The sequence below is a fragment of the Bemisia tabaci genome, chromosome 1, assembly GCF_918797505.1.
Source record: "Bemisia tabaci chromosome 1, PGI_BMITA_v3".
NCBI classification, from domain to species: Eukaryota; Metazoa; Arthropoda; class Insecta; order Hemiptera; family Aleyrodidae; genus Bemisia; species Bemisia tabaci.
Genome location: NC_092793.1, coordinates 47,403,057 through 47,428,550, shown reverse-complemented (window position 1 = coordinate 47,428,550; position 25,494 = coordinate 47,403,057). Strand labels below are relative to the sequence as shown.

The window sequence follows — 25,494 nt, the reverse complement described above, 5'->3', positions numbered from 1 at the left end:
TCATTGACGCATGAGTTTGCGCGGCACTCGAGCGTGAGCTGATGTCGTCGCTCCTCTGACGTAAGGGCTTATCTTGATTTCCGTATGAGCCCCGGAAAGCATGTATTTAAATGTAAGATAGGGCTCACGAGGAAATTGAGATACGCCCTTACGTCAGAGGGGCGACGATGTCGGAGGTGAGCGCACGCTGAGAGACTTGAGTGACCCCTCGTAGAAACAGCGTATCCACCGTTGGGATCTTAGCCATCCTCCGACTTTCTTCTAACGAGTCATCCCATTAACGAGCATTCCTCGGTGACATCAGTGTCGTTTACCCGACGACGCTAACAAGTTTTGAATGCGAAAAAATTAATTCCAATTAGACGTAGACCTGTCCCTCGGTAGTCGGAACATGTGTATTCGTGCTTCGGGAGATGGAAATCGGTACCCCTAAGGCAAAGGGTGGAGGACCCCGCCTGCAATCCTCTTTACCTTATATTTTCACCGCAGTCCCCGACGAAATTGCCGTCACTGGTTTGACTAATGTGCGGTAGCAAACCACGTGGCTCATAGAGATTAACGTTTAGGAGATAAAAAATGCTTTAAAAATTAACTATCATAATAATAGGTAGGTATATAGTGTGATACATGGAGGGCCGAAGTGCGAAACCACGTATTTTTATTGCGGTGTTTCAAAATTTCGACCCCTATTTTACTTTTTCAGAGAGAAACGAACTAATTTTATATGTTAAGAATAAAATCGCTAAAAAAATTTAAAAAACTCAAACTTTCCTTACTTAATTATTTTTCTGGACGACGTTTCGGAGGGTCTGCTGGGCACCCCTCTTCAGCGGCGATAGTGCGCGACCTAGTCAACGTAATCAACTAGTCAACAGCGGCGATAGTGTTGCACTATCGCTTGCTGCTGAAGAGGGGTGGCAGCGGACCCTCCGCAACGTTGTCCGGACAAATAATTAAGTAAGGAAAGTTTGAGTTTTTTAAAATTTTTAGCGATTTTATTCTTTACTTAAGTGTACTTTCCTTGTTTTTTAGCCTTATTTTCATTATCATTTCAACTTTATAAAGCCTTAAATCTTTTACAGAGTGTTCTGCCAACAGGGCCGGATTAAGGGGGTGGCCACATGGGCCGCGGCTCATGGCGGCAAATCTAAGGGGCGAATTTTGCAATTTTTTTAAATGTAGGTATGAAAAAAATCGGATTTGGAAAAAAAAATTACAAACGAGTAAAGGCTACAAAATCTCTCATTCCTGAGAGTATAGTGATTTCTAATTTTGTCGTCTTTCAGTGATACAAGAGACAGCACCTTTACTTAGTCGAGTTAAGAGAGAAACCAAACTCACAATTTGGCCTGGAACGGCGCGACTTAGGGAGAAATGATAACGAGGACTTGAGATGAAAAGGAGAAGCCCTCGGCGCGGTAATCGGCATGTAATACATATTAGCGCCTACAAGACTGCACGAATACTTCACGCATTGCATCAAACACAGTGCGGTTATTGTGGTCAGCGTGAAACGGATAGCGCCTACAAGAATGCATGAATACTTCACGCATTGCACCAAACACAGTGCACATCTGTCGTATTATGATGCACTTTTACCACTTCAATCAGAGCCAAAATGAAAACTAATTTGAAACTTCAACAAAAAACCATTTTTAAGTGTCCTTGTTAAGACATTGCGACTTGCGAGTGGTTTTATTCATTTTTGCTCTCATTAGAGACGTAAATATACATCAATATGCGGCAATTTTGTGCTCCTAGCGAGGCACAGGAGCGTTATTTTCTCAAAGCTTGGTTATTGGAGCTGAAGATTCAAACCGCCATGACTTTGAAATTTTTCAGCGTTTATTGTCCCGATTAAAGATTTGCAGATCGCTCCTTTTCATGTATGCTCCGACGGCTAAATTTTTAAGCTTTTGTGGGCCGAAGTCCCCTTTCCCAAGAACGATCAACCTGGATCATTCTGTGGCGTATCAGCTGATTCCCTCCGGCCATTCCCGATTTCGCACGATTCAAGGATGATTAAACACGTCAACACAATGAGGATTTGTTGCGGGAACAAGATACAAAACCGAGGCGTCAAAGAGTTGAGAAAGGAGTCCATTGAGCCTGTGTCAACACAGTCCCTGCTAAACCGCACCGACAATCGACAAAGTGCTTCCCTGTGTCTGTGGGAGACGGATCCCTTGAGTGACCTGTGGCTCCCGAGGGCCGCAGACCCCTGCAGCTTGGGTCCGCGAACCCTGCAACGATGATTGTGTTTTGATAATTTTCGCCTTCGACACCGCGGGAGGCTCATATACTGCCATGTTGAGGAAAAACGCCGTATGAGCCTTCAGGCGTTGCCAAATTTCCTTCGACAAATCACGAATTTTCCCGAACATTTTTTAATATTATAATTCCAATTGTTCAGAGAATTTTCTTCTTAATTTGATCTGAAGAATCTGAAAATTTCAAGGAAAAAAATGTTTAATTTTCCTTAAGAAATAAATATTTTCTAAGAAGAAATTTGGCAACATTTGAATGCACGTACGGTGCTTTTTCCTTAGCACGGCAGTATAGGTCACAATAAAATATCACGAGTAGTGATGGTTTGACGACCATTGGATTCGTCGCTACTCCGGAATAGATCGTAATCGATACATCAAACATGTGAGATTGTATCGATATCGATTGGTGCAACATGTAAACATAGCCGCAAAAGTCAATTTAGAAATCTGAGGGATCGGGTCTTTTGTGATAGATTTTTTATCCTCCTGAGTACCGAATGGCAATGAAAAGTGAAATTGAAAGGAATTTTCTCATTTTCAGCTTTCCAGCTCAAATCCTAAAATTTTTGGTCGAGGTTACGTTATATTGTTTTGAACCAAACGACACATCTAATCGAACCACTATCGAAAACGATCCATGAGGGCGTTCCTCAATTTCTGCATGAGCCCCAGAGACCATGGATTTGTATCGATGGCCAAAGTGCGAAACCACGTATCCCCGTTTGCGACGTTGCAAAATTCCTGTCATAATTTATTTTTTCCGCAAACTGGCTAACGTAATGCCCTTAAAACTTCCTTGAATTTTCTTCTCCCCTTCAGCAGTATATTCTGTATAAACTTCAAGATATTTCGACTTGTTTCTCCCCGAAAAATAAAATAGAAGCGGAATATGTTTTCGATATACCGCACTGTTCGATGCTACGGGTTACAATACCTCAAGAGAGGAAAAACGTTACTCCCAGCATCTATTTTTGTTGTCGGCCGATCACGGGTGTATCGATTGACAGGCTCGCGTGACATTGTTTTTTGCGGACATACTTAGCCACACATGCCAAGACTAAAAAAAAAACTCGAAAGCGCCGCTGTCAAATCTTGGATGATAAAGGTGATGGTTTTCTTCGCATCGGTGTGAACCAGAAAATTTTCAAGCTGTTCAGTGAAAATTACCGGAAATAAATCCAAAATCCTAAAAACTACCAAAAGTACTGATAAAGCTGTTTTTCACCCATACATTGAAGGATGGCAAGACTTCGTTTGAAATCTTATGATGTAGGTTGATTTCTCTCGTTTTATTCAATTTAAAATTGTATAATTATTCAATGAATCTGGCAATGTGAAACAAGAGGTGCGTTTGAGAGCTGGTCTCTCAATCACTCATTGAAATGTAAACAGCAAAACGGCTTAGGTTACGACCTTAATGCGGCAACGCGCCGATTTCTGCTGAGTCCAGACCGATTTTTTTGTCTAAAACATGGAAACCTCGCCTTTAGACCTTCGACAATAACGTCACTCTGACTTCCCAAAATTTGGAATTTTCATCAGAAATTTCATTTGGAATTTTTGTCACTTACTCGGATCTTATTATTCAGGTATATTCCTGGGCGTATACATATTCATATTTTTAAAACGGACTATTCTTGATAATTTTAATTCGAATGTTAAGAAAAAAAACCTCAGGTTATGGGGGTAAAAACGGTAATTAAAAGCTCTAAAAAGTTTCGGCTAGGAATCCAAGGGATAGTTTGAAAAAAAAAAACTTCAAGGGTTTTTTTCTTAAAAAAACAAAGGGATATATGCAAAAGTAGAATATATGAATCGTGCGGTGCAGGGTAGGCGGTTTTAATATTAGAGTATAGATTAACATTAGGGTATAATATCATAATAATAGAGATTAAAGGTGGGAAAGTATCGCCTTCAATCCAAGAAATAATTTCACAACCTCGCTCAATGCTGCTATAGAGACAAAAAGTATACAATATACTTATTATGTTGCATAAGCGATAAGCGTGACGTATGGTTTGCTTCAACTACATATCGACGGTCAAACTCGCAAACCTCGTAACTTGTTTGCGGAGTTTAAAAATCTCAGCTTACATTTTATTTATTCTTTTCAGAGAGAAAGAATCAACTTCATTTCTTGAAGTTCTCTAAGAATTTGCTTCGCTCAGAGAAGAAAAATCACGGAAGTTTTAAAAAACTGACGTTGAGAATAGTTCCCCGTTTGAAAAATAGAAGAATGATAGAAAATCTGCAACGCCGCAAGCCGAGATATGATATGCGTTCCTGCAGTTTCACCAACGATATAGTACTAAAAGCCGTTCTCGGAGACTTAAACGCCTCAGTAAGAAAAACAACGCGATGGATTCGGAGTACTTTCGAGAAAGATCTTATCAGCATAATCAAAGAACGTTGAATTGGCTCAAAATTTTAAGAGTGGTAGATTGCGATAGCAGAAGGAGTGTATAGATAACTCCATCGGAAAATTTTTCAAAACGCATTTAACTGAGTTCTTAAACGCACAACTAACGATGAGCGTAACTCGATAATTCAGTATAATTAGTCATCAATAAATGAACGATTTTGATTCTTTACCGTGAAATTATCGTCAAAATGTGTTGTCTTACGAAACTGATGCGAGACAAGAGTTGTTTCTGGTCTAAAATTAAAGGATGTACGTGCAGTCTGTAATGCTATGGTATGCTAAAACAACATTCACGGGATTGAATAAAGAAGTATATCATACAATAAATTATTTGGGCGGACTCTCCGTTCGAAGGGATACATCCTTCCTCTTCTACGCCTCCCCCCCCCCTCCCGAAACCCTTACCTCCTCATTGGCGTGTTCGGCTTGCACCTATAGGTAAGGGGCTAAAAGCGTGCATGTTTTGGAAAGACGCGTCGAAAAGTATAGAATTGTAATATTTCGACTAAAAACTATTCATATATTCAAGACAAATTTACGATTTTTTTAAATTTAATTTTTTTATTTTTATTTTTTTTTTTTTTTATGTTTGTGCCGCAATACCGTCGTGCTGAGAAAAAACACCGTATGATCATTGAAATGTTGGCCCAAATGCCAAATGTTGGCAATTGGATGGAAAGTTGAACGAAGAGTTGGAACGAAATCTTCCGACCGACATGAACCGAAGCTGTATCTTCGCGCACCGCAGTCTGACGACGATATTACACCGCAACGGTGATTGAATCAAATTTTTTTGCGTCCAAATTTCCATCCAACTTTTCGTTCAATCATGCCGGATGAAAAGTTTGATAGTGTGAATTGGGCTTTAAAGTGCGCGAAACTACCACTGGGTACGGAGCGTGTAGCGGCCAGGGGGCGTCGCCCCCTAGCGCTGATATAGTTGCGAACAGGAATCATTCCATTTGTAGTCGTAATCTCTGCTTAATCCCGTCGTAAACATGGGACGCGGGGTTCGAGGGGGTCGAGGGGCTGGATACGAGGTGCGCCATGTCGCAGACTAATCGGAGACCGAAGGGGGAGGAGCGTCACGCCCTCTCGTTGTCACTCTGGTGAATCCACTTCTTCCTCCGCGCAACTCGCCAGTTGCTCCCCGAACTCTGCTACGCCCAGCGCACGCCGCTCCGTCCTATAACAACACACGTCCTCCCGTATGTACCTCGAAAAAATACGGGTTTTTTTGTTCAAATTTTATGAAACCTCGAAGTGTGAAATTTAGCCGCGTGATGCGTATTTGTTTTCGTTTTTCCGTTTGTTCAACGTCGAATTGACTTTCCGAAGTGCGTCTCTCGACGTGGAAATCTATTTCCACGCGGATTTTGTGGTGCGTTTTGAACTTGTTGACCTAACACGACGTGTGCAGTGTTGTTGAATTTATTTTGTCCACGCAGTTTCCGTTAGTTTTGCTCTATATGACTGAAATATTTGTCGTACCTCTAAATCATCGTAACCGGGCCTTTTTAGCCGTGTTTTCTTAGTAAGTGGGTTGTTGTAGGGGCGAATAACTCCCTCCGTTTTCCCAACAGCCCACCGTCCGGTATAATTCTCCAATTGTGCGTTTTTCGCTGTTTTTTCTACTCGCACTTTCAGGAAAAAATCTTCTTCGTCATATATCAATTGTCTATTCGAGTTAGGTGTGATCTCTCCATTAAAAACTTTCCTCCAAGTTTACCGGCTTTCCATTATTTTTTTCTATTATTTGGCCAATATGAAGAAAGCCAGGTCCTGACCATGGCAAAAATGAACTGACCCTCGGCACGCTCTAAAAACAAAATGTGAAATTTCAGATAGCCTTCAAACGTCTTTCAGTGCGCTTCATTAATTTACTCTGACCTCATTTACTTGTGCCCGAGCTCATGTTCCCTCATCACCCAGACTTCCATCCGCGGTATCGGAAGATGGAGTCCTCCTCTCCGAGCAGCTGCATGGACCAGTTCGCTTCCTCGCCGGACACCTCAACGATGACATCACGACTGGCCGAATCGGAGATCCCCCTGGATTGCCTGCGGAACCGGCGACGGAAACCCGATTTCAACTTCAACAACGTGCCGTACTTGGTGAAGCACGAGGAGTACAACACGACGACGTACAACAAAACTCCGTCGTACAGCAAGCCGCCGCCGTTGTCGCGAGTGACGTTCTCCCCGGAGCAGATCTCCTGCATGTGCGAAGCCCTGCAGCAGGCCAACGACATGGATCGCTTGGCCGAGTTCGTGTGGTCCCTGCCGGAGAGCGAGCAGCTCAAGGGGCAGGAGGCCGTCTTGCGGGCCCGCGCCCTCATCGCCTTCAAGAAGGGCCAATTCAAGGAGCTCTTCGAGATCCTGGAGAAACACGAGTTCAGCCCGAAGCACCACAAGAAGCTCCAGTTCCTGTGGTACGAGGGGCACTACAAGGAGGCCGAGAACACAAGAGGAAGAGCGTTGTGCGCGGTGGACAAGTACCGGCTGAGGAAGAAGTTCCCGCTCCCGATTACCATATGGGACGGAGAGGACACTGTTTACTGTTTTAAAGAGTCAGCGAGGAAAGTTTTGAAGAAGTCCTACATGACGAGCCGCTACCCCACTCAGGACGAGAAGAGGCTCCTCTCCAACGAGACGGGGCTGACCATGGTCCAAGTCTCGAACTGGTTCAAAAACAGACGGCAGAGGGATAGGCCGCCGGCGAAATCGTGAGTACTTTATTATTCATCAAGGGGCTTTTCAATCGGATTACATTTTGCAATAAGGAACCACTATTTCTGGCCCATTTTAGAAACAACATACATGCCATTGGTTTTCCTATGCAGATATGTGCTTTTATGAAAGAACCAGAGATAGTGGTTCCTTATTGCAAAATGCAATCCAATTATTACGTAACGCACTCAGGGGGGAGGTGGTTTGAGCCATTGTCTCGGTGCGTCACCAAGGGGGAGGGGGGTCAAGTCCAGCGTTCGTAACAAATCCGAGTCGGGAGAAAAAAAACTTTAAAAAAATCGTGCAAAAGATTGAAAATCCCGCCCCTCTCGGATTGATTCAAGCTGTTTTCTTAGCGTTCTTACAATTTTTTGAAAAATGAGGAAGGGGGAGGGGCGGCGTCACGTAATTCAAACCGGGGGAGGGGGTGTAGGGCTGCGTTTCAAGAAGAGAGGGGGGCCAAAAAATCGGAAAAAGTGCGTTACGTAATACTTGAACGGCCCCCAAAGGGATTTCTTCTCATTGGCCATTCCTCATTTGAACGATGCATATGAGTGCCATTTCAGTCGAGTCTCAAGAGGAGAGGCAAAAGTTTTCAGAAGCATTCATACTTTTCTTGGGAGGAGGATGGGCGAACTGGGGGCTAGCTGGGGGCGAGGGCTTGGCCCCCCAGAAATCTGCTCGGTCCCCCTCATAAAATGCACATGGGATTTTGCTAAATATTAGCGTACCATATCTCTCATCTTCGAAATCGTATTTCATGCAATTTTTTTTAAGAATAGGCAGCTCAAAGTTGCTCGTGAGAGTGATCAATTTTGAAACACCTTCCCTAGGAGACCCCACAGCTAAACCCTTCTTTTTGGATGTTAAGAAGTTCCCGCAGATTCCCCTTTGCAGCTCCCCTAAACTCTTTTTCATGTCTTTCTTTGCCCCCCCCCCCCTCCGTGGCTTGACGTAAAATAAAGGGGATGCTGCCATGTGAATCGGGGTTTTTTGGAACTTCCACCAGCGTAGATTTTATCGTCTTGTAGTCTTTCCATAAGTCCCTCCACCTTTACTACTGGCCGCACGATTTAAGAATTGAAGGTATTGAGGACGAAAAATTTTAGTGAAGATAGGAAAAAAACTGCCACAGCTGAAAAATTATCCGTAGTACTTTATGGGTAATCCTTATGGCGTATTTCATCTACAAGATTTGGGTGCATGCCTCACTGGATTCTAAACTGACCGTAAGTTGATGTGTATATCTGACTGAACTGCTTTTTAACTCAACATAATGCGATGAACCCAAAGTCACTACCAAACTTCTAAAACTCTTTGCCTCCCTTAATTTAAAATAATCTAAATTTTTGTATTTACACCCATCTTCCAAATTCTTTGTAAAGACGTTAATAGCCTAAGGTTCTGAACGTCTTCAAATAAATTAACTAAGAAACTAACTTTCTCCAAAACAAATATGTTAGGATTTTAGAAGGACAACGTTGTAATGCATTTACATCACAATAATTGAAGCATTTTCCGAAAATTGACAATGTTACGGTAAAAATCAGTATTAGTTTACTTAATCGTTGCAATGTGCGACACTGAAAGTAAGTTAAGGCGTGAGAGAAAGGAACAAAGTGACGAACACCAAGCGAATTTGATCACAACGCCTGGATGCAACTATTCGAGCTCAATGGATGTCCGTGTTGCATAAGCACGGAAGTTAAGGCGTTTTGACTCTCAGCGCACTCACCACCCACTACTGTATCTGGGGCTCGGCACGTCAGCGGGTTGTGCTGCGAGAATCTAAAATGACAGGGCGATCTCAATTTTTCGTCAATAATACATATGCTTTCATTAAGCACGGATAGTTGCACACATGCGTGTAAGATGTGAATATCTTCTGTGTCTCAATTTTGTTTTGGCGATGTGCTGGGCACGATTTTTATATAGATCAGCTATTCGTACCTAAGAATTATCTTCATTATATAAACAAAGAATTAATCGCGCTCTGCCATTTTGGATCTTCTCAGTTCAGCCCGCCGCGGGTGGAGTGGTGAGTGCCAGCAGAGCCAAAACGCCTTCATTTTTGTGCGTATGCAACACTGACATCCGTGGAGCTCGAATAGTTGCATCCAGGCGTTGGAATGAAATTCATTTGTGCTCGTCGCATGCGACTCTAGCCGAGGGTGAGGATGCTATACTTGTTTCTCCTGCACCTCAACTTAATTTCAGCAAAAATCAAAGTATAAAAAATACTACGATATCAGCATTTTAAGCACTCTCAGAAGAAAATAATGAAATATTTGCATGCAAATTCTCCAATACTTGTTTCATTCACAGTTGGCAGATATTTTATTCCCGTTATAGGGTTTACACCTTCCTCTTTTCATATTCTCACGGTAAATCACAAATTCTCAGAAAAGGGAAAAATGTACTTGGATGCGATTTGCACGGAGGCGGTTGACTCGGCCAGACAATGACTATTATGCAAACGTATCGTCGGGGCACGTTAAAATTGCATTTTCTGCACACATTTTTTGCCGTTCTGCAATTTTATGATGACATAATGGCTAAAGAAAGCGCCTTGCGGGTAATTTCAAACATTGACGACAATAGGAACAATCATGTGCACGCGTTGAGATTTCTTTGTGGGTGCGCCGGATATGGAAAATCCTGATCATTCAGAAACTCGAAGCGCCAAATTGCCAGTCAAGGGCTTGTTTTGTCCCTAGCGATATGCATAAGAAGTTGAATATACTCTTTCCGCGAAGTTATTCCGCTATCACAAGGTGGATTTAACTCCTTACTCAAATCATGCCTCAATTTGGGTTTTCTGGATGCTAAATAGGTTTCGGAGCCTAGAGTAGAATGAACTCCAGATCCTAATGCGGCATATCCAACCATGGTGGGCAATTCAAGCACCCAGTCCTAAGCTCTACCTTGAGTGGAAGTTGTAAAATTAGATCGGATATCACTCTATCCAGAGGATTCGCTCACCCAGCTTTGCAAAATTTTTCCGATTTCCACAATTTTTTCCAGAAATTAATACACTGCTTTTAGCAGACAATTCGGCATCGCCGTTTGCACTTGCGTCGCTCTTTTGACATGAGGGTATAACTGCTTTTCGGGTTAAGCCCTGTTGTTCATGTACCTCAATGCGTCTCAGGGTTCACGTAAAACTAAAGATACGCTCTTACGATAGAGACGCAATGATATTGGACTTATTTATGTTGTAAGGACCTATGCACACAGGGTTTGCGTGCGACTTAGTTCCTTTCAGCATAAAAACATCCATGTGCAATGTGTGTACTGCCGTGCTTAGGAAAAACGCCTTATGAGCCTTCGGGCGTTGCCAAATTTCCTCTGGCAAATCACTGATTTTCAGGAAAATGTTTGAATATTTATCTGCCAATTTCGCAGATAATTTTTTTTTTATAATTTGATCTGAAGTGTCTGAAAATTCCAAGAAAAAATATTTACAAGTTTCCTCTTAAATGAACATTTTATCCGCGGAAATTTGGCAACTCTCGAATGTTCATACGGCGTTCTTCATTAGCACGGCAGTATAGCACCATGTAATAGGAGAGGAGCTCGAAGAACTTGGCTCAGGTATGCACTTCTGTCATCGAATCCGAAGCAGAGCAGGAGATGAGTTTCGATGATGAGCATGAAGAGAAAATATCCAGGTGGGAGAAAGGCTCTTTGAGATTGTTTTATTATCATCTTTAACTTTTAATTCCAAAGTTCCAAGAGAGAAAACATCGCATTCGATACTCATATCGAAACTACACTCGAATGCGATATTTTCTTTCTAAAAAAACCACGCCTTTCTTACGTTGAATTTCTTTGTTAAAATTGGTAAGTGAGTGCTTTAATCTCCTGACAACAGAATTGCGATCTCAAAATTGGAGAGTAGCTGAAAAAATGGAACCAATTGATGCGATATATCGCATGCCGGTTAGAAAGATAAAAAATCGATAGCTGTATCGAATGCGAGGTTTTTTTCCAAACACTATTTTGCTTTCATTTCTCTAAATGTTTCCGATTTTTGGGTTTAGAATGATTCTTTAGGCTCATTCGCAGGGGCAGCTATCGTCCTTTTTTTGCTGAAAATTCAAAATCTGTCGAGATTTTTGACCTAAACGATGCGTTTTATCGCATGCCAGTTCGACCACGTCACTTGAGCTTGACGAATCACCTTAAGTCTGACTAAAACTAGAACGCTATACTTGCATTCATCAGAAAAATCAAACGGAATCCATCGTTATGCAATCCTGCAATAATTATTGTCCATAATCTGCTCCGTCGGTCGTGTCGGCTTGTCTTCAGCAATCTGTTTTCATCGAAGACACCCCAGGAAGGTCCCTATAGCTGTGACCCAAATGTCGAGAGCAGAGATGGGTCAATCTTGTCACCGGAACAATAAGATTTCGAGACACATTCACAGAGACGCATGCCTCTATTCTTGGGTTCAAACACGTTTTCTCCGATAGAAGGTATTATCACCTTTTTCTTTTCCTGTTCCGTCTTGAGAATAAGACATTATCATTATTCATTCTCACCCTCTCCTTCCCCAATTTCTTTCAGCATACGATAGCTCTTCGGAGCGCTTAGGTACATGATGTTGAAGTCGCATAACCGATTCAAAGTATGTATGAAAAAAGAAAAGGCCACGAGTACAAAGTAAGAAACACTAACGTAGGGATCGAACGAATGTAACCAAAATTATCGTATCAGACGTGTGTCATATTTTATTTTTTCAAAGGAAAAACCCCAACCTTTTGACTTCGAAATCTTCCGGGCATATTATTATGCTTCGTTAATTACATGAAATTCACAGAAAGTCTCGTAGTTTTACGTTTCCGCTCAGCTCTCTGTTTAAAAATAAAAAATGAGAGGCTGCACTAAATGCAGTTAGATCTATTCTACCATATAAATTATAATTTTATACCAGGTATCTAAAATCTTTTTATTGAGTCTTAAGGCAATCTATGGGTGAGTAAGGAGTAAATGATACATCTTCCTTAAATCATTACAAGAACTCTTCCCCTTGCCAAATCAACGGATGACATTTGTTTAAATTTGATTTCGGCTCTCTACTGCAAAGATTTGTTATTACTCGGACAGTAAATTGAGATTACGTTGCGAAATTTGAAAGAAGATTAGATCATTGAGTCCAGGTTCCGAACCGTGCGTCGTGTTAGCTTCGCGTTTTTGCGTTTTGTCGCCTTCTTTCCTGTCCGCTGGGGCCAGTAATTGCTGGGGCTAATTTTACAACGTGCTGGAATCTGAATTATTGGCTTGAAGAAAGAAGGATAGAAAAAATTAAAGATTTTGCCGGATTTTTTTTTGAGGTTTTCCCTTTGATGCCACATAAGTAGTACCCTGAACATGTCACGGAGGTATGTTGGATTATATCTTCTTGTGATTCTAAAAATGGGACTAATTTAAAAAAGCATGTTTTGAGACGAGATATGTCACGTGGAAACGACTTAAATATATAGAGTACCGGTTGATTTTGGGGCAAACCGAGAAAGATAGTCGAATCAAATATTTTCGGTGCATTCTCGAAAGTTTCTAAGGTAGCTATTTATAAAAATAAATTTAACTGTCTTTTTTGGTTTCTGTTAACATCAGGAAAAAAAAGAAAATCACCATTGATTTCGGCTCCATCATGGCGAAGAAATTCACCATTCTCCTTTTTTTGCGTTCGATATCTGTTGCCCTATGCGTATAACTTCTCTACTCACTAAAACTATAATGAACATACCAATGAAAAAACATTTCAATGACTTTTTTTCTTTCATTTTTAGAAAAATGTCCTGTTTTATTCAAATAATTTTTTTGTTCCAAGAAAATATCTTTTGATCCGAAAAATGTGTGATAATTCAAATGAGGTCTCTTTTATTAAAACAAAATTTGTTATGCTGGGGATGATGAATTTTTCATTTTTAAATGTAAAAACTTTATTTGGATAAGAGCAAAAGAAAAAAAAATCCGATCAATTTCAAGACCCGGCACAGAAAAAGGGACCTCAGCTAATTTCAATTTTAGTTCCAATTTTTATTCTCTGTTTCTTTCGGTAGCATGCCACTGGATCTCACTGTCCCCTCTTCCCAGCTGACCAATCGGTATTCATTTCACTATAGTGTTGCGATCTAATCGCAAGTCTATACGATGTTTGGTGTTTCAGCTGGAAACAACAAATTTGGATCAAGCGTGAAAATAAACAGGCATGTCCTCTCCCTGTCGAACAAGACCGTACACAGCGGTCTCAGAGAAGTAAAAAAAAAAAACTCCAATCGGAACGCTCTCCTCGTCGGACGACAAAAATCCAAAACTGGAGTCCGATGATGTCATGCGGAAGGTATAAGTGCTTATGTTGATGAAAAAATCGGGGAAATTTCTCGGTCATGGAGGTAAAAAAACTAGCGTTGGAAATCCGCTCGCGCTACGCTAAGCACTTTTCCCTCTAGTAAATAGTCTAGCGTATATATTGTTTGTATTTTTCCCCAGCCTGATAATCGGCATCCATTTCTGATGATTCTGTCGTTATTTTTTAAAAGCAGTGAGTCTGCCAATATTTTGTCTTTCCTTGAATTGGGATGCATATATTGACGAAATTTCTCGCTTTGACACCTAGATCAAACCGTGAAAATTACGTGCCGTCCTATCTTATTTTCGCAGATAATATACAAATTCAGCATTGATAAACCATTGAATTTTGTAATAAATGGATGGCCAAAGTACGAAACCACGTATCTTCATTGCGGTGTTGCGGTGCTTTTATTTCTTCGAAGAGAACTGCTGATATTTTGCACTTTGGCCTCGAAATCCTTGGAATATACCCGAGGTCCCGAGGGCGAAAAGCTATTCGGCTTTAGCGTACATCTTTTAATTTAAACTACTTAAATCGCATTAAATTACGGTCTGCAGGAAATAGCGAAAGGAGATTAATAAGAATAAAAAAATATTGCAATAATTTTTAGATCGATGCCTAAAATTGACGCACGTGGATCTCCACTGCAACGTTGAAAAAACTCTAATTATGTTTCATTTTTTTAAATTTAAAATAATTGTTGCCCCAAGGATTAAAGCCAGTAAACCAAAAAAAAAAAAAATAAAAAAAGGGCCAAGCCACTTTCGTTTACCGCACCAAGATTCGTTCCATTTTCTTACTTTCATTGTAAAAAAATGAGATTTTGGGAACTCTATCAGAGCCGGCAACTTCGCTCTTTTGCCTTTACAGTATTGACCGACTCATTTCCTCTTTCCTTTTTTGAGGCGTTGTTGCCAAATGGACTTGACTCGGGTAGATTGTACGTTTTTTTTTTAAAAAAAAAAACCAACAAATTCGGAATTCATGTTCTCCAGAGTCATCAATTTGATTATCAAGGTTTAATAAATTGACGAACTCTGAAGAATGATGTACAAAGTCAAAAACCCAAATCACCGTCAAATGAGTAAAAAGTTCTCTTTATTAATGTTTTCGTATTTGTTTTTCTTTTCGTAAATTTTTAAAATATATGGGCACCTAAACCATTTTGGTCTGACAGCAAGATGATAATTTGCGGTGAATCTTCGTTTATAAAGATTTCTGTTAATTCTATAAGAGCTTTTTTTTTTATCTAGAATACTGATATTTTTTCGACAGGTTGAATTTAGATTTAACCACGAAGAAACTTCTCATATTAGGAGCCTGCCGATGGAAAATGAAACCACGGCGTGGAAATGCTTCCGTCAATCTTTTTTTCCGACTCACTGGCAATCATGATTTTAAACCATCTTTCTTTTACCGTGAGGATTTAGCAACTCAAAACAATCCGTCTGATCTGGCAACACCGGTCAACAGATTCTGGATCAAACCTTCGGTCAGAACACATGTGCTTGCGTAGCCTTTTCGAGCCGCATTGTTTCCACCGGTCGCACCTTTGTCTTAAGGCAACAGCCTGGAGACATAAATTTCAGTTCGCTTTCTTGTCACCCATTTCCGAGGCCATCGCCTTTCGGTGGCCGACAAGTCCCGCTCCCTTTGCCAAGCTGTAATATAGGGAGTTTTTTTCGGAGGAAGAGCGAGAAAACAAGATTCCTTTCAATAAATGTTTTTTTTTTTCGGGGTGGCGTCAAGCGTACTCTAACTGCATTTTTTGAAGAACAGGATGTGGGTTGGTGGCAAAGGAAGTGCCTTTGACGTTGGGATCAGCCGCGCGAACCTCAAAATTCTGAGTTCATGGATTTATTTTTACGATCCATCGTCAAAACATATGAAAAACGATGCCTATCTGTTGTTGATTTTCAACAAGCAGTTTTAAAATAAAAAGAAATTATACAATTTAAAGCCTTTGAAACTGAAGAGAGTTGCGGTCGCGCTATTCATAAATTAAGCGAGATTATGGAAGTTTTACGGCAATGTGACGCTTAATGTGTTGTTATGCACTGAAAGTTGCCAAAGAGCTCAAAAATATCTATTTTTCCCCATCTAGTTACGGATATTTATTTTTATTTTATTTTATTTTTTTTCATGAGAAGCACAAGCGATAAAAACGAGTGAACCAGTCCTTTGAACGCGATTCTTGCAGCGTTTGGAGAATTGTCTAGCCTGGGCTGATAATCCACGATATGAGATAGATACCTAGGTCTTTCATGTATTTTTAATATATATCTGAAATCTCGCAAAATACTTCCCGTGGAATTTTAGGATTTTGCTTTTCATGAAATTTTGCTGTCCATGTCCCTCGTCGGATTTATTTTTGACACAACCGGGGCCCGCGCGCTGATCATTGAAATTACCTAATTGTCAAAACTATAGACAAAAATGGCAAAGGGAAAATGGAGCTATCTTTTCATTTAAACTGGGTGGTTCTCACAGACTAAAGGGAAAAATGATGGACTAACTGCAGGGTCTCTCAGGAATTGCGATTATTTAGTCTGTTATTATTTATCTCCTTGGTGCGTTACTACCACTTGCTTTCACCAATAGGATCGCTCCGTTTTCTTTGTCTATCGTTTTGTCTATCAAGTTCAATAATCAGCTCGTGGGATCCCCTTTGCCCCAATGAGATTCTGCTGTCGTGATGAGAATTCGCATCGGCAGAGATGGAAAATTTCATTAAATTTTTTGTAACTTTTGGGGATGCAATCAGGAGGCCAGGAAAAACCTAAAAACAGTGATTCTCGATTTTGACATTTTTCACCCCAAGCCTAAAACACTCACGCGTTTCGTATGTTTTCATTTGATTTCGAGGTTAAGTCGGTGCTTCATTTCTCTCTTAAACTCCCTTTGTGCACCCCTTCGTGTATAGCACTTTCAGTAGGGTATCGTATAATACCGCCGCATCAATCGAAAGACCATTTAAAACGCTTTCCGGACTTGAAATTTGACTATACTTGCGATATAAATTGACCAATTTCAAATTGTTTGAAATTTATTTATGTCCTGTGAAATTTCACTTTCTATCTCTGCTCATCGGGATACCTATTCCGGTTTTCTCAGAAACAGATCCGACGAAGAAATATCGACAGGATGTTGCGTTCCATACTGCCGCGCTAAGGAAGAACGCCGTATGAACCTTCAGACGCTGCCAAGTTTCCTCCGATAAAAACCGAATTTACCGGAAAAATTCTGAATATTATTCTCCGAAATTTTCAGACAATTTTGTACGCAATTTAATCTAAGATATCTGAAAATTTGAAGGAAAAATAAGCTAAAATTGCGTCAAAAATACATGTTTATCGAGGGAAATTTGGCAACACCCAAATGTTCATACGGCGTTCTTCCCAGCATAGGTACCAATTTTCCCGGGAATCCCGTCTCATCGAATCCAATTTTCAATCGGACGACGATTCCGATCGAGAGACAATCGCAAAAGCCACTCGGCATTTTTTATGCGTCGCTCAGCCGACTTCCATATCACTCGGTGGCGCGGAGGGGGGAGGAGGAGGGTGGCAGGTGGGAAGGGGGACGCCTCCCGTGCCTTTTTCTCAGACCCCGGTGGCGTTGGGCGAGCGCGGCATTCCGCGAAACGTCGCCAGGAGCGCGGCGAGAGGTTCCCAGGCTCCCGAGTCCCGGATCAGCCGGGAAAGTGCCCCCCTCCAGCCCCTCCCGCCTGCGATTGAAACTTGACGCCGCGAATCAGCTGATACGGACGGCGCTTCGCCGCGTCGCGCGTCGGTCGATGATGTCGCTCAAGTTTGATCCCGCTCGAAACTCGAAAGCGCGTGACAGCGCGACGCAAGGTCGTTTCCCTTGCCACGCGAGAATAACAGGACGACGAGTAGGAACAAATTAGTATCAGTAAAATACGTTTATTATTGGGGTATAAATTAGGCAGAGGCATATTAGGCCGCTTTCACACTATTCGGTTTGTCGTCCGGCAGCCCGAATCGGTGAGCAGGTAGAAAATCGTGACCCGGGCCGCGGAGCATTGCGGCCAATGGAGCCTTTCACACTTTCCCGGTCCGGTTTTTCATACGCCGGCGTGCCGTGTGTCAGTGGCTCACTCCTTGACCCGAATCGGTTGCCTGATGGGTTGAAAGAGCATTGCGGCCAATGGAACCTTTCACACTCAACCCGGCGGCCCGTCCGGATTCCGCCGAAATTATCGAGCAATGCACACAGTCAATATCACGTCTGCAAGAGCCCAGAGGATGAGGCTTCAAGGAATGGGGCATTTTAATATTTTGGCGTGAGCTGCGGTTACACCATGCATCTATGCTAATTGAAGCTCCATTCCAAACTCATTCCAAGACATTCCAAATTCTGCAATTTCGCAAAGGCTTCTCGACTTCACCTGGTAGCCAGGTATTTTAGTTTGGCACTGACCGTTATTGCACGTGCAGCTGCAAATCTCTTCGCGGCTCTCATTCCAAGTAAAAAATTGAACCTTCAATTTTTATTTTTGGTGCTTAAAAAGTATGGTGGCAATCGAAATTATAAATAAATAATCAAAAAAGAAAGAAATTAATAATTTCGAAAGATTAAACTAATTTAAAAAGAAAGAAATTAATAAATAATTAATAAAGAAAAAATAAGTAATTATCTAAACAACTTTTTTCCGTCCTTCTGAAGTTCGCGGTATAATGTGACAAAAGCACCATTAAATTCCTTTGAACATTTGGATCGCATTTAGCAAAAAGGAACCGCCTCGATTACAGTGTTTTCGAAACCGTAAAATTATTTTTTTCTTTTGAAAATAATAAATGTTTGTACGGTATTACAACTTACACAATTATTTCCCTTTGAAATTAACAATTATTTGGTGGGAGGTAAAAACTACTTGCATTTTGGGAGCTTTTTTAGATAAGTATAAAGAAGCAACATTTTAACAACACTGTATTTGCGCTGGTTCCTTTTTGCTAAATGCGATTCATTTAAAATATGTATCCACACCTCATAAGGGCGACGTCTCTTCAATCTGCGGTACAAACACTATTTCTCGATAGCTGCAAGTGGACCCATGGTCAAAACGGCATGGACTGCATGCGGCGAAAATCATATTTTCCGTGGAATGTATGAAAATCGGATAGCGCGCCGAATAAGTGTGAAACGGTCGCTGGACATTCGGTTCTCCTCCACCCGGTTTTCTACCTGCTCACCGATTCGGGCTGCCGGACGAAAAACCGCATAGTGTGAAACCGGCCTAGGGAGCTAAGAGCCGATCATCCCTTAGGGGGATCCTCGGGGCCCCTCGAGGCCAATGGAGAATGGAACTCTTGCATGCGAGAGGGATTTGCGACTTGAGAACTTTTACTCTGGTTTTTCGCGAGAAATAACGATGGTGCCACTTGTTTTCTCTGAAATCAACTCCAAAGCTAAAAAAAGCTCTCAAAGTTGCGGCCGCCTTGGAGGGGACTCCTACGCAACGAGATCTATTTTTAGGATGGCTTTAACGTTTTATTCCGAAAGTTATATGTTTGATAGATAATATATTATCACTACCTGGATACTAACTTCCAGGGTCGGACTGACTCGCATCTGAGGGCGTAGACCCTTGGCTGGTTAAAAGGGCGTAATGTGATATTTCCCGGTAGGGCATCCCCTACGTGGAGGGGAGTTCAGAAAATTTTGGGAAAGCAGCACAAGTTTACGCTATTCAGGTTCAAAGTCGATTAATTGTGCAAAGTAAAACTTGCAAAATTGAACGTATCATGGTTGGAACAACACTGGAAAGCGTCCAAACGAAAAAGGTGGCAGCCAACTATAGACACACGTAACTCCCTTTTCAAGTAACCGATAGACTTCTGAAATTAAAGAAAAAATAAAAGATGAAAGTCGCTAGACGCATCTAAGCGCCATTATTTCCAAAGAAACCGAGCCAGTGCTCGAGCTTGAGCTTTTACACGAGCTTAAGACGTGGGCAGGGCCGGATTAAGGGGGTGGCCACATGGGCCGCGACCCATGGCGGCAAATCTAAGGGGCGGCAAAAATTTGCAATTTTTTAAGGTGTAGGTATAAAAAAAAATCGGGATTCATAAAAACAAAATTACAAACGAGAAAAGGCGACAAAATCTCTCGTTTCCTGAGAATATAGTAATTTCTAATTTTGTCGTCTCTTAGTGATACAGGAGACAGCACCCTCAATAAGTCGAGTTACGAGAGAAACCTAACACGCAATTTCGCCTAGGACGGCGCGACTTAGAGAGAAATGATAACGAGGACTTGAGATGGAAAGGAGAAGCCCTCGGCGCGGCGATCGGCATGTAAAACATATTAGCGCCTACAAGCTTGCACGAATACTTCAAGCATTGCATCAAACACAGTGCGGTCAGCGTGAAACGCATAGCGCCTACAAGACCGCATGAATACTTCACGCGTGGCGTCCATCATAGTGCGTTCAGGAGCGGTCGGCGTGAAATGCATAGCGCCTACGAGACTGTCGGAATACTTCACGCATTGTGACAAACACGGTGCGGTCTGCGCGGCGCGGCGGCGGAAGTTAAAATCATTGATCCACATTTATGTTTGTTCTTTCATAATTTTTTCGTTCATTTCTTATGAATGGAAGGCCTTGTCCCCACAGAAATAGGTTTACGGAACTTAACTTTCGCGCAAAGTTCCGTGAACTTTTGCTAGTAGTGTTGACAGGGCTTTCCCAAAAAATGTGTTCAGCACGAGTAAATGCGTCTTATGCACCCCTTCCCCGCTGACACGTTCATTTAATGGTTTTTATCAAGTTTCAAAACGAATGAGAAGGGGGCGGCAAAATACAGGCGGCCCATGGGCGGCAAGTAGGTGAATCCGGCCATGGACGTGGGTCTGCACATCCATCCTGAACAAGAATTAGACATGAACCGGAAAAAAGAAAAGAGAATCGAGAATCAGCACAGCCGAAAACGAGAGAGGCGTATTCGAGCCTCTTTCTTAACTATTTTCCCGAATCTGAGCGACACCTCATTGACAGCATATAGCAGAGCATCGAGAGTTCACGCATCGCGTCATCGCGCCTTCAATTTTTCAGATGTAGCACGGACGTCCATCGAGCACGAATAGTTGTATCTCTGCGCCGTCGTAAACGCATATCCTTTCCCTCGCTCTATTTCCATATTGTGTTCGTTTCCGTTTGTCTTCTTTGTCGTGGTGCTTCAAGCACTACGTGAGTAACGCAGTTATTACTCACGAACGAGTAACACAGTCGAAGGTAGGGGACATGTATTTGGGCCTTGTTTTTCAACTTTTCTCCTGAATTTCACCAGCAGTATAGAGCAGAGCATTGAGAGTTTACGACTCACGCCATCGCGCCTTAAATTTTTCAAATGGAATGTGGGACATAAATCTTGCGCGAATAGTTGTATCGCGTTTAGGTGTCTCTCATTTTTGAAATTTGAGATAAGTTAAGGTTAAGTTTGCTCAAAATATGCTATAGTATGTGTAAATCAATAGTCATTTTGAAAAGGAAGAAATATATTTAAAGGTCTCTCAAGAGCCCTGATACGTCTAAAAACCGAATCGACCATCGCTTCTAAGGGAGTTACACATAGGGATTAAAAAGGGGGATGATAATGCGCCTGTATGTCAACAAAAAGGTGAAAATTTCACTGAACAGTGCTTTCGCTTCAGAAAGTAGTTTTTGGACCTCTGTTCGCCACATATTGCGAAAGAGCACCTTTTTTTACTTTCTCTTCTTTTGTTCATTCACAAAATTTTCTGTATACTTCCTCGATCGTAATTTTTGTCTATTCTTATTCTACTATCTGTTAGAGGGGCGCGTTTTCGGCGCGCCAAGGGGGCGTATCTGCCAATGGCAGATTGGCTTAGTGACGAGTCCGAGCCTGTACTTATCAAATTTAAGGATTTGTTGTCAACTCCGCCGGTTTTTGATTCAGCAGAATGACAGAGCGCCGAGTCGAGCCTCGTTTCGACGCGCCGCGCGCCGTTCGCTGCGACCTTGAGCAACTATTTTAACTTCCCGGAAATCAAATTGCATACTCACCGAAATGAAGGAACTTTCAGTGACTGCGTGTTTCGCGAACCAGAATTTTTTGTCGGGCAGAATAAACTATTCGCTATTATGGGCGATTTTTTACTTAGATATACGTACTTAAGAAAAAGCAACATTTTTACAACCCTGTAATCACGCTGGTTCCTTTTTGCTAAAGGAGATCCAAAAGGCAACCCTGCGTGCTGCATATCGACGGTGGTAGTCGGCAATCACATAACTCGGTTTGCGACGTCGCAGACTTCCTGTCACACTTTATTTTTTAAACGGAAAACCACTCAACGGCAATTCTTTAAAACTGCCGTGATTTTTCTTCTCTGTGCGAAGAAAATTCTGCAAAAACTTCAAGGAATGATGTCAATTTGTTCTCTTTTCAAAAAATAACATATAGAGGCGGAGATTTTCAGACACCGCAAACGAGATATGTGATTGCGGACTTACGCCGTCGATATGCATGTCATCAGAGCTCCTCTCCGAATTCTAGATTATCCCTTGTGGGCAGTGTTCGAAACTCACCTTTGAGTTTTAGGAGCCATGTGGCGCATCAAGCCCGATTTTTAAGCGCCATTGAAGATTTTTTAGGGGCCAAATTGACTTTTTGCCCACATATTACGGCGCATTTAGTGAAAAGTTAGACGCAAGCTGTTTTTGTGACAGAACTAGTAAGTAGCTGTAACTTGGGGAAGACAAAAGCACTAAGGATGAAATCGTGAAGAATGGAAAACGCTTTTACTTGCAGTGCTGAAAATTTCGAATAATCACCTAATATGAAAATTCAGATTTTTAGGGAGCAATTTTTAGGGGGCCACTTTGGCGCAGAGCCTTCATTTTCAGGCGCCATGGCCGATTTTTCAGGCGCATTTGGCACGTTGGCGCCTGTGAGTTTCGAACACTGCGTAAGGGTCGCATAACCTACCCCTGATAATTCTATGAAACATTATGAAACTTCAAAGAATACATAGAGTCGTAATGTAATTGGGAGAGCTGGCGCCACTTTTAAGCGTTTTCCATGTCCCGAATTTCGAGACTCCTGTGTGACGCCAGGTCACTTTTTCGATACATAATCGATTGTTTGCGATACACGGGTACCCGGCCATCCGATGACAACAACAACAACAACAACAACAAAGGAGATAGGAATTACCACGTATTCCACACCGCCATTTTGGATCGAAAATGTATCGAATAAGCGACCCGAACTCGGCGCACACCGGGCTCGGAACTCGTCGAGCAGAACATGGCGCCAGCTCTCCCATTTACATTACGACTCTATGTACTCTATGTGAAACTTTCTCAACACAGAAGTGATTTCAATCAGCGTATCTGTCCGTGTACCATGGCTTAGCGGGATTTGTTTCTATGTTTCAGGAGTTCCGGGAGCTCGGAGGACCTGTTGCCGACGTCATCGCTGATGGGGAGCAGTCCCTCGACGGCGTCGATGAAGTCCACGTTCAGCTACGGGGGCGTCGCCGGCGTCGGGGGCACCGAGACCCTCCGCGCCGGCGCCAACGACCAGAACCAAGTGCTTTACTCCGCAGCCAACTACCATTTTTCCGGTTGCCATGGCTACGAGACCTCGCTCCTCCCTCTAGCCGCCGTATCCCACGCTTAGGACTCCGACAGCCCCCCTCCCCTTCCTTCTTCCGAGCTTAGAGCTTTTCAGACAAAACACCCCGTTTACCGCCAAAGATGTACTTCCAGTGGAATGACGGGAATTGCGATGTATCGATTGTTCTGCCATTTAAACCTATAGTAAAGAATCGATTATTAAGGTGTTCGCTGCGAACACCCTGTTTATCGATCCTTTTCCATAGGTTTAAAAGGCATTACAATCGATATATCCCAAAGCACGCCACGCCACTGGTACTTAGCGCCCGAGAACATCCGGGGGAAAACAGCGGATTAATCATTCGAACCTAACTTCATACACTGATTAGTACGGATTCAAACAGAATCGACCCGGCTACATCAGGCATTATTGCCTAATTTATTCTTTTGGTTTCATTGTTCAACAGAGTGGAATTTCGTTAAAGTATTTTTTATTACCTTGCACGGAGAAAAAAACGTCGTGCGTGGGACCCGAGGTTGAGGGCATATGGATCTCTGAAGTTTTCGGATCACGTATCTAAAAACTTGAGGTCCAGCTGCCGAAGTTCGGGTCAGACATCGAGGCACTTCGGTATGTACCGGAGTACTTCAGATGTGTAACCCGAACCCCTCGGTATATATCGAAGTACTTCAGATGTCTGACCCGAACTTTGGCAGACGGACCTCAAGTTTTTAGATACGTGATCCAAAAACTTCAGACATCCATATGACCTCAACTTCGGGTCCTACGCACGAAGTTTTTTTCTCCGTGTGGAGCAATTCATTGTAGGAAGTTTTACAGCTTTAATATCTCTCTTTCGTTTGGTATCTTGTAGATTAAAAATGTCAACAAATTAGGTGACTGGTTAATGCCGTCCATATAAGATTCTTTGCTGTTCGTAAAAAAATGTTTTCTTTTCTATTTTGGAGGAGATTTTTGAAGAAATGTTGTAAAATAGAAAGTAGAAGAGGCACAATATGTTTAAGCTGAATTTTCACTTACCGATAGGTTGAGAATGTTAATGAAATTAGTGATTGTTTCTTTCTTGTAAGTAACTCAAAAAAACACTACACATTTTTGGTGAGCGGTGACGTAAATCCTAAGCCAGCTTTTGCTTTACGTACCTACTTTAGGTTTGCATCAATAGCACTGCACCTATGTTTTTACGGAACAAAAATCTGATACCTCTAGCCAAACAGCATTTTATACATGGCATTTCACTTTTTTTCCTGTTTTTTTTTTTTAACCAATTACCTTTCAAGGAAACTATAATCAAATTAAAGAGAAGACTTACTTTTCTTTTTCTTTTCTCTTTTTTCTTTTTTAGCGTTTGAGTAATGGTTCTGCGCTTAATTTTTTGACGAGAGTAATTTGGTTGAAACTGTGACGAAGTTCCGGTTTAGTTACGAATTGAATTTTACGATATGAGAGGCTTTATTGTTTTATCTAGGTACTTCTTCATTTTTTTCTACACTAATTTTTTTTATCGGTATCACTAAAATAGAGTCCTGATGAATTTTAATTAATAATAAATTGGAATTTTTAAACTAGAAAAAATAGTCCTGCCTCAGAGGTAAATATGAAGTCAAGATTATGTACCCATGATTTTGAAATAACGTAGGATTAAAAATTGGATGCAGGATTATTTGTATTTTATACTTTTGCCTTATTGTCTCTCATGTTGCTAAAATAATCCACAAAAAAGCATACCCAGGTATCTCTGGTGATTGTAGGTTCAGATGAGGCAGCCCTCCCCGCTTCTCTTCTTCTCGTTGTCTGTAATTTTGAAGTTATCATCTGACACAGTTTGTTTTTGGTTGTGAGATCTGTATAATTGATACCATTAATATTCTTCAACAGTTCGAGTAAGAACTACCGAGGCGAAGACGACATCCAAAATATGTACCTATGTGTAACTTGTCAGACTCTTTTCTTGTAAATTTGTAAGTACATTGCGATATGTTTGTAATAAAGTGTATAATTTTTTCATTCATCGTCACATTATTGGTACCTAATTTGATCAAAAATTCGCCCACTGCGAGAAAGAGGCTTCCTGTTCAAATCC

The 25,494-nt window shown here is 41.7% G+C and overlaps 1 protein-coding gene across 1 annotated transcript; it reads left to right on the top strand.

Moving 5' to 3' along the window:
* The first annotated feature begins 5,288 nt into the window (after positions 1 to 5,288).
* On the top strand, positions 5,289 to 25,418 carry LOC109038923 (homeobox protein SIX6). Its single transcript, XM_019054195.2, has 2 exons — positions 5,289 to 7,417; positions 23,210 to 25,418. The coding sequence occupies exons 1-2, from the start codon at positions 6,606 to 6,608 to the stop codon at positions 23,451 to 23,453; spliced, it is 1,056 nt and encodes a 351-aa protein (XP_018909740.2). The 5' UTR covers positions 5,289 to 6,605; the 3' UTR covers positions 23,454 to 25,418.
* The last annotated feature ends 76 nt before the right edge of the window (positions 25,419 to 25,494 follow it).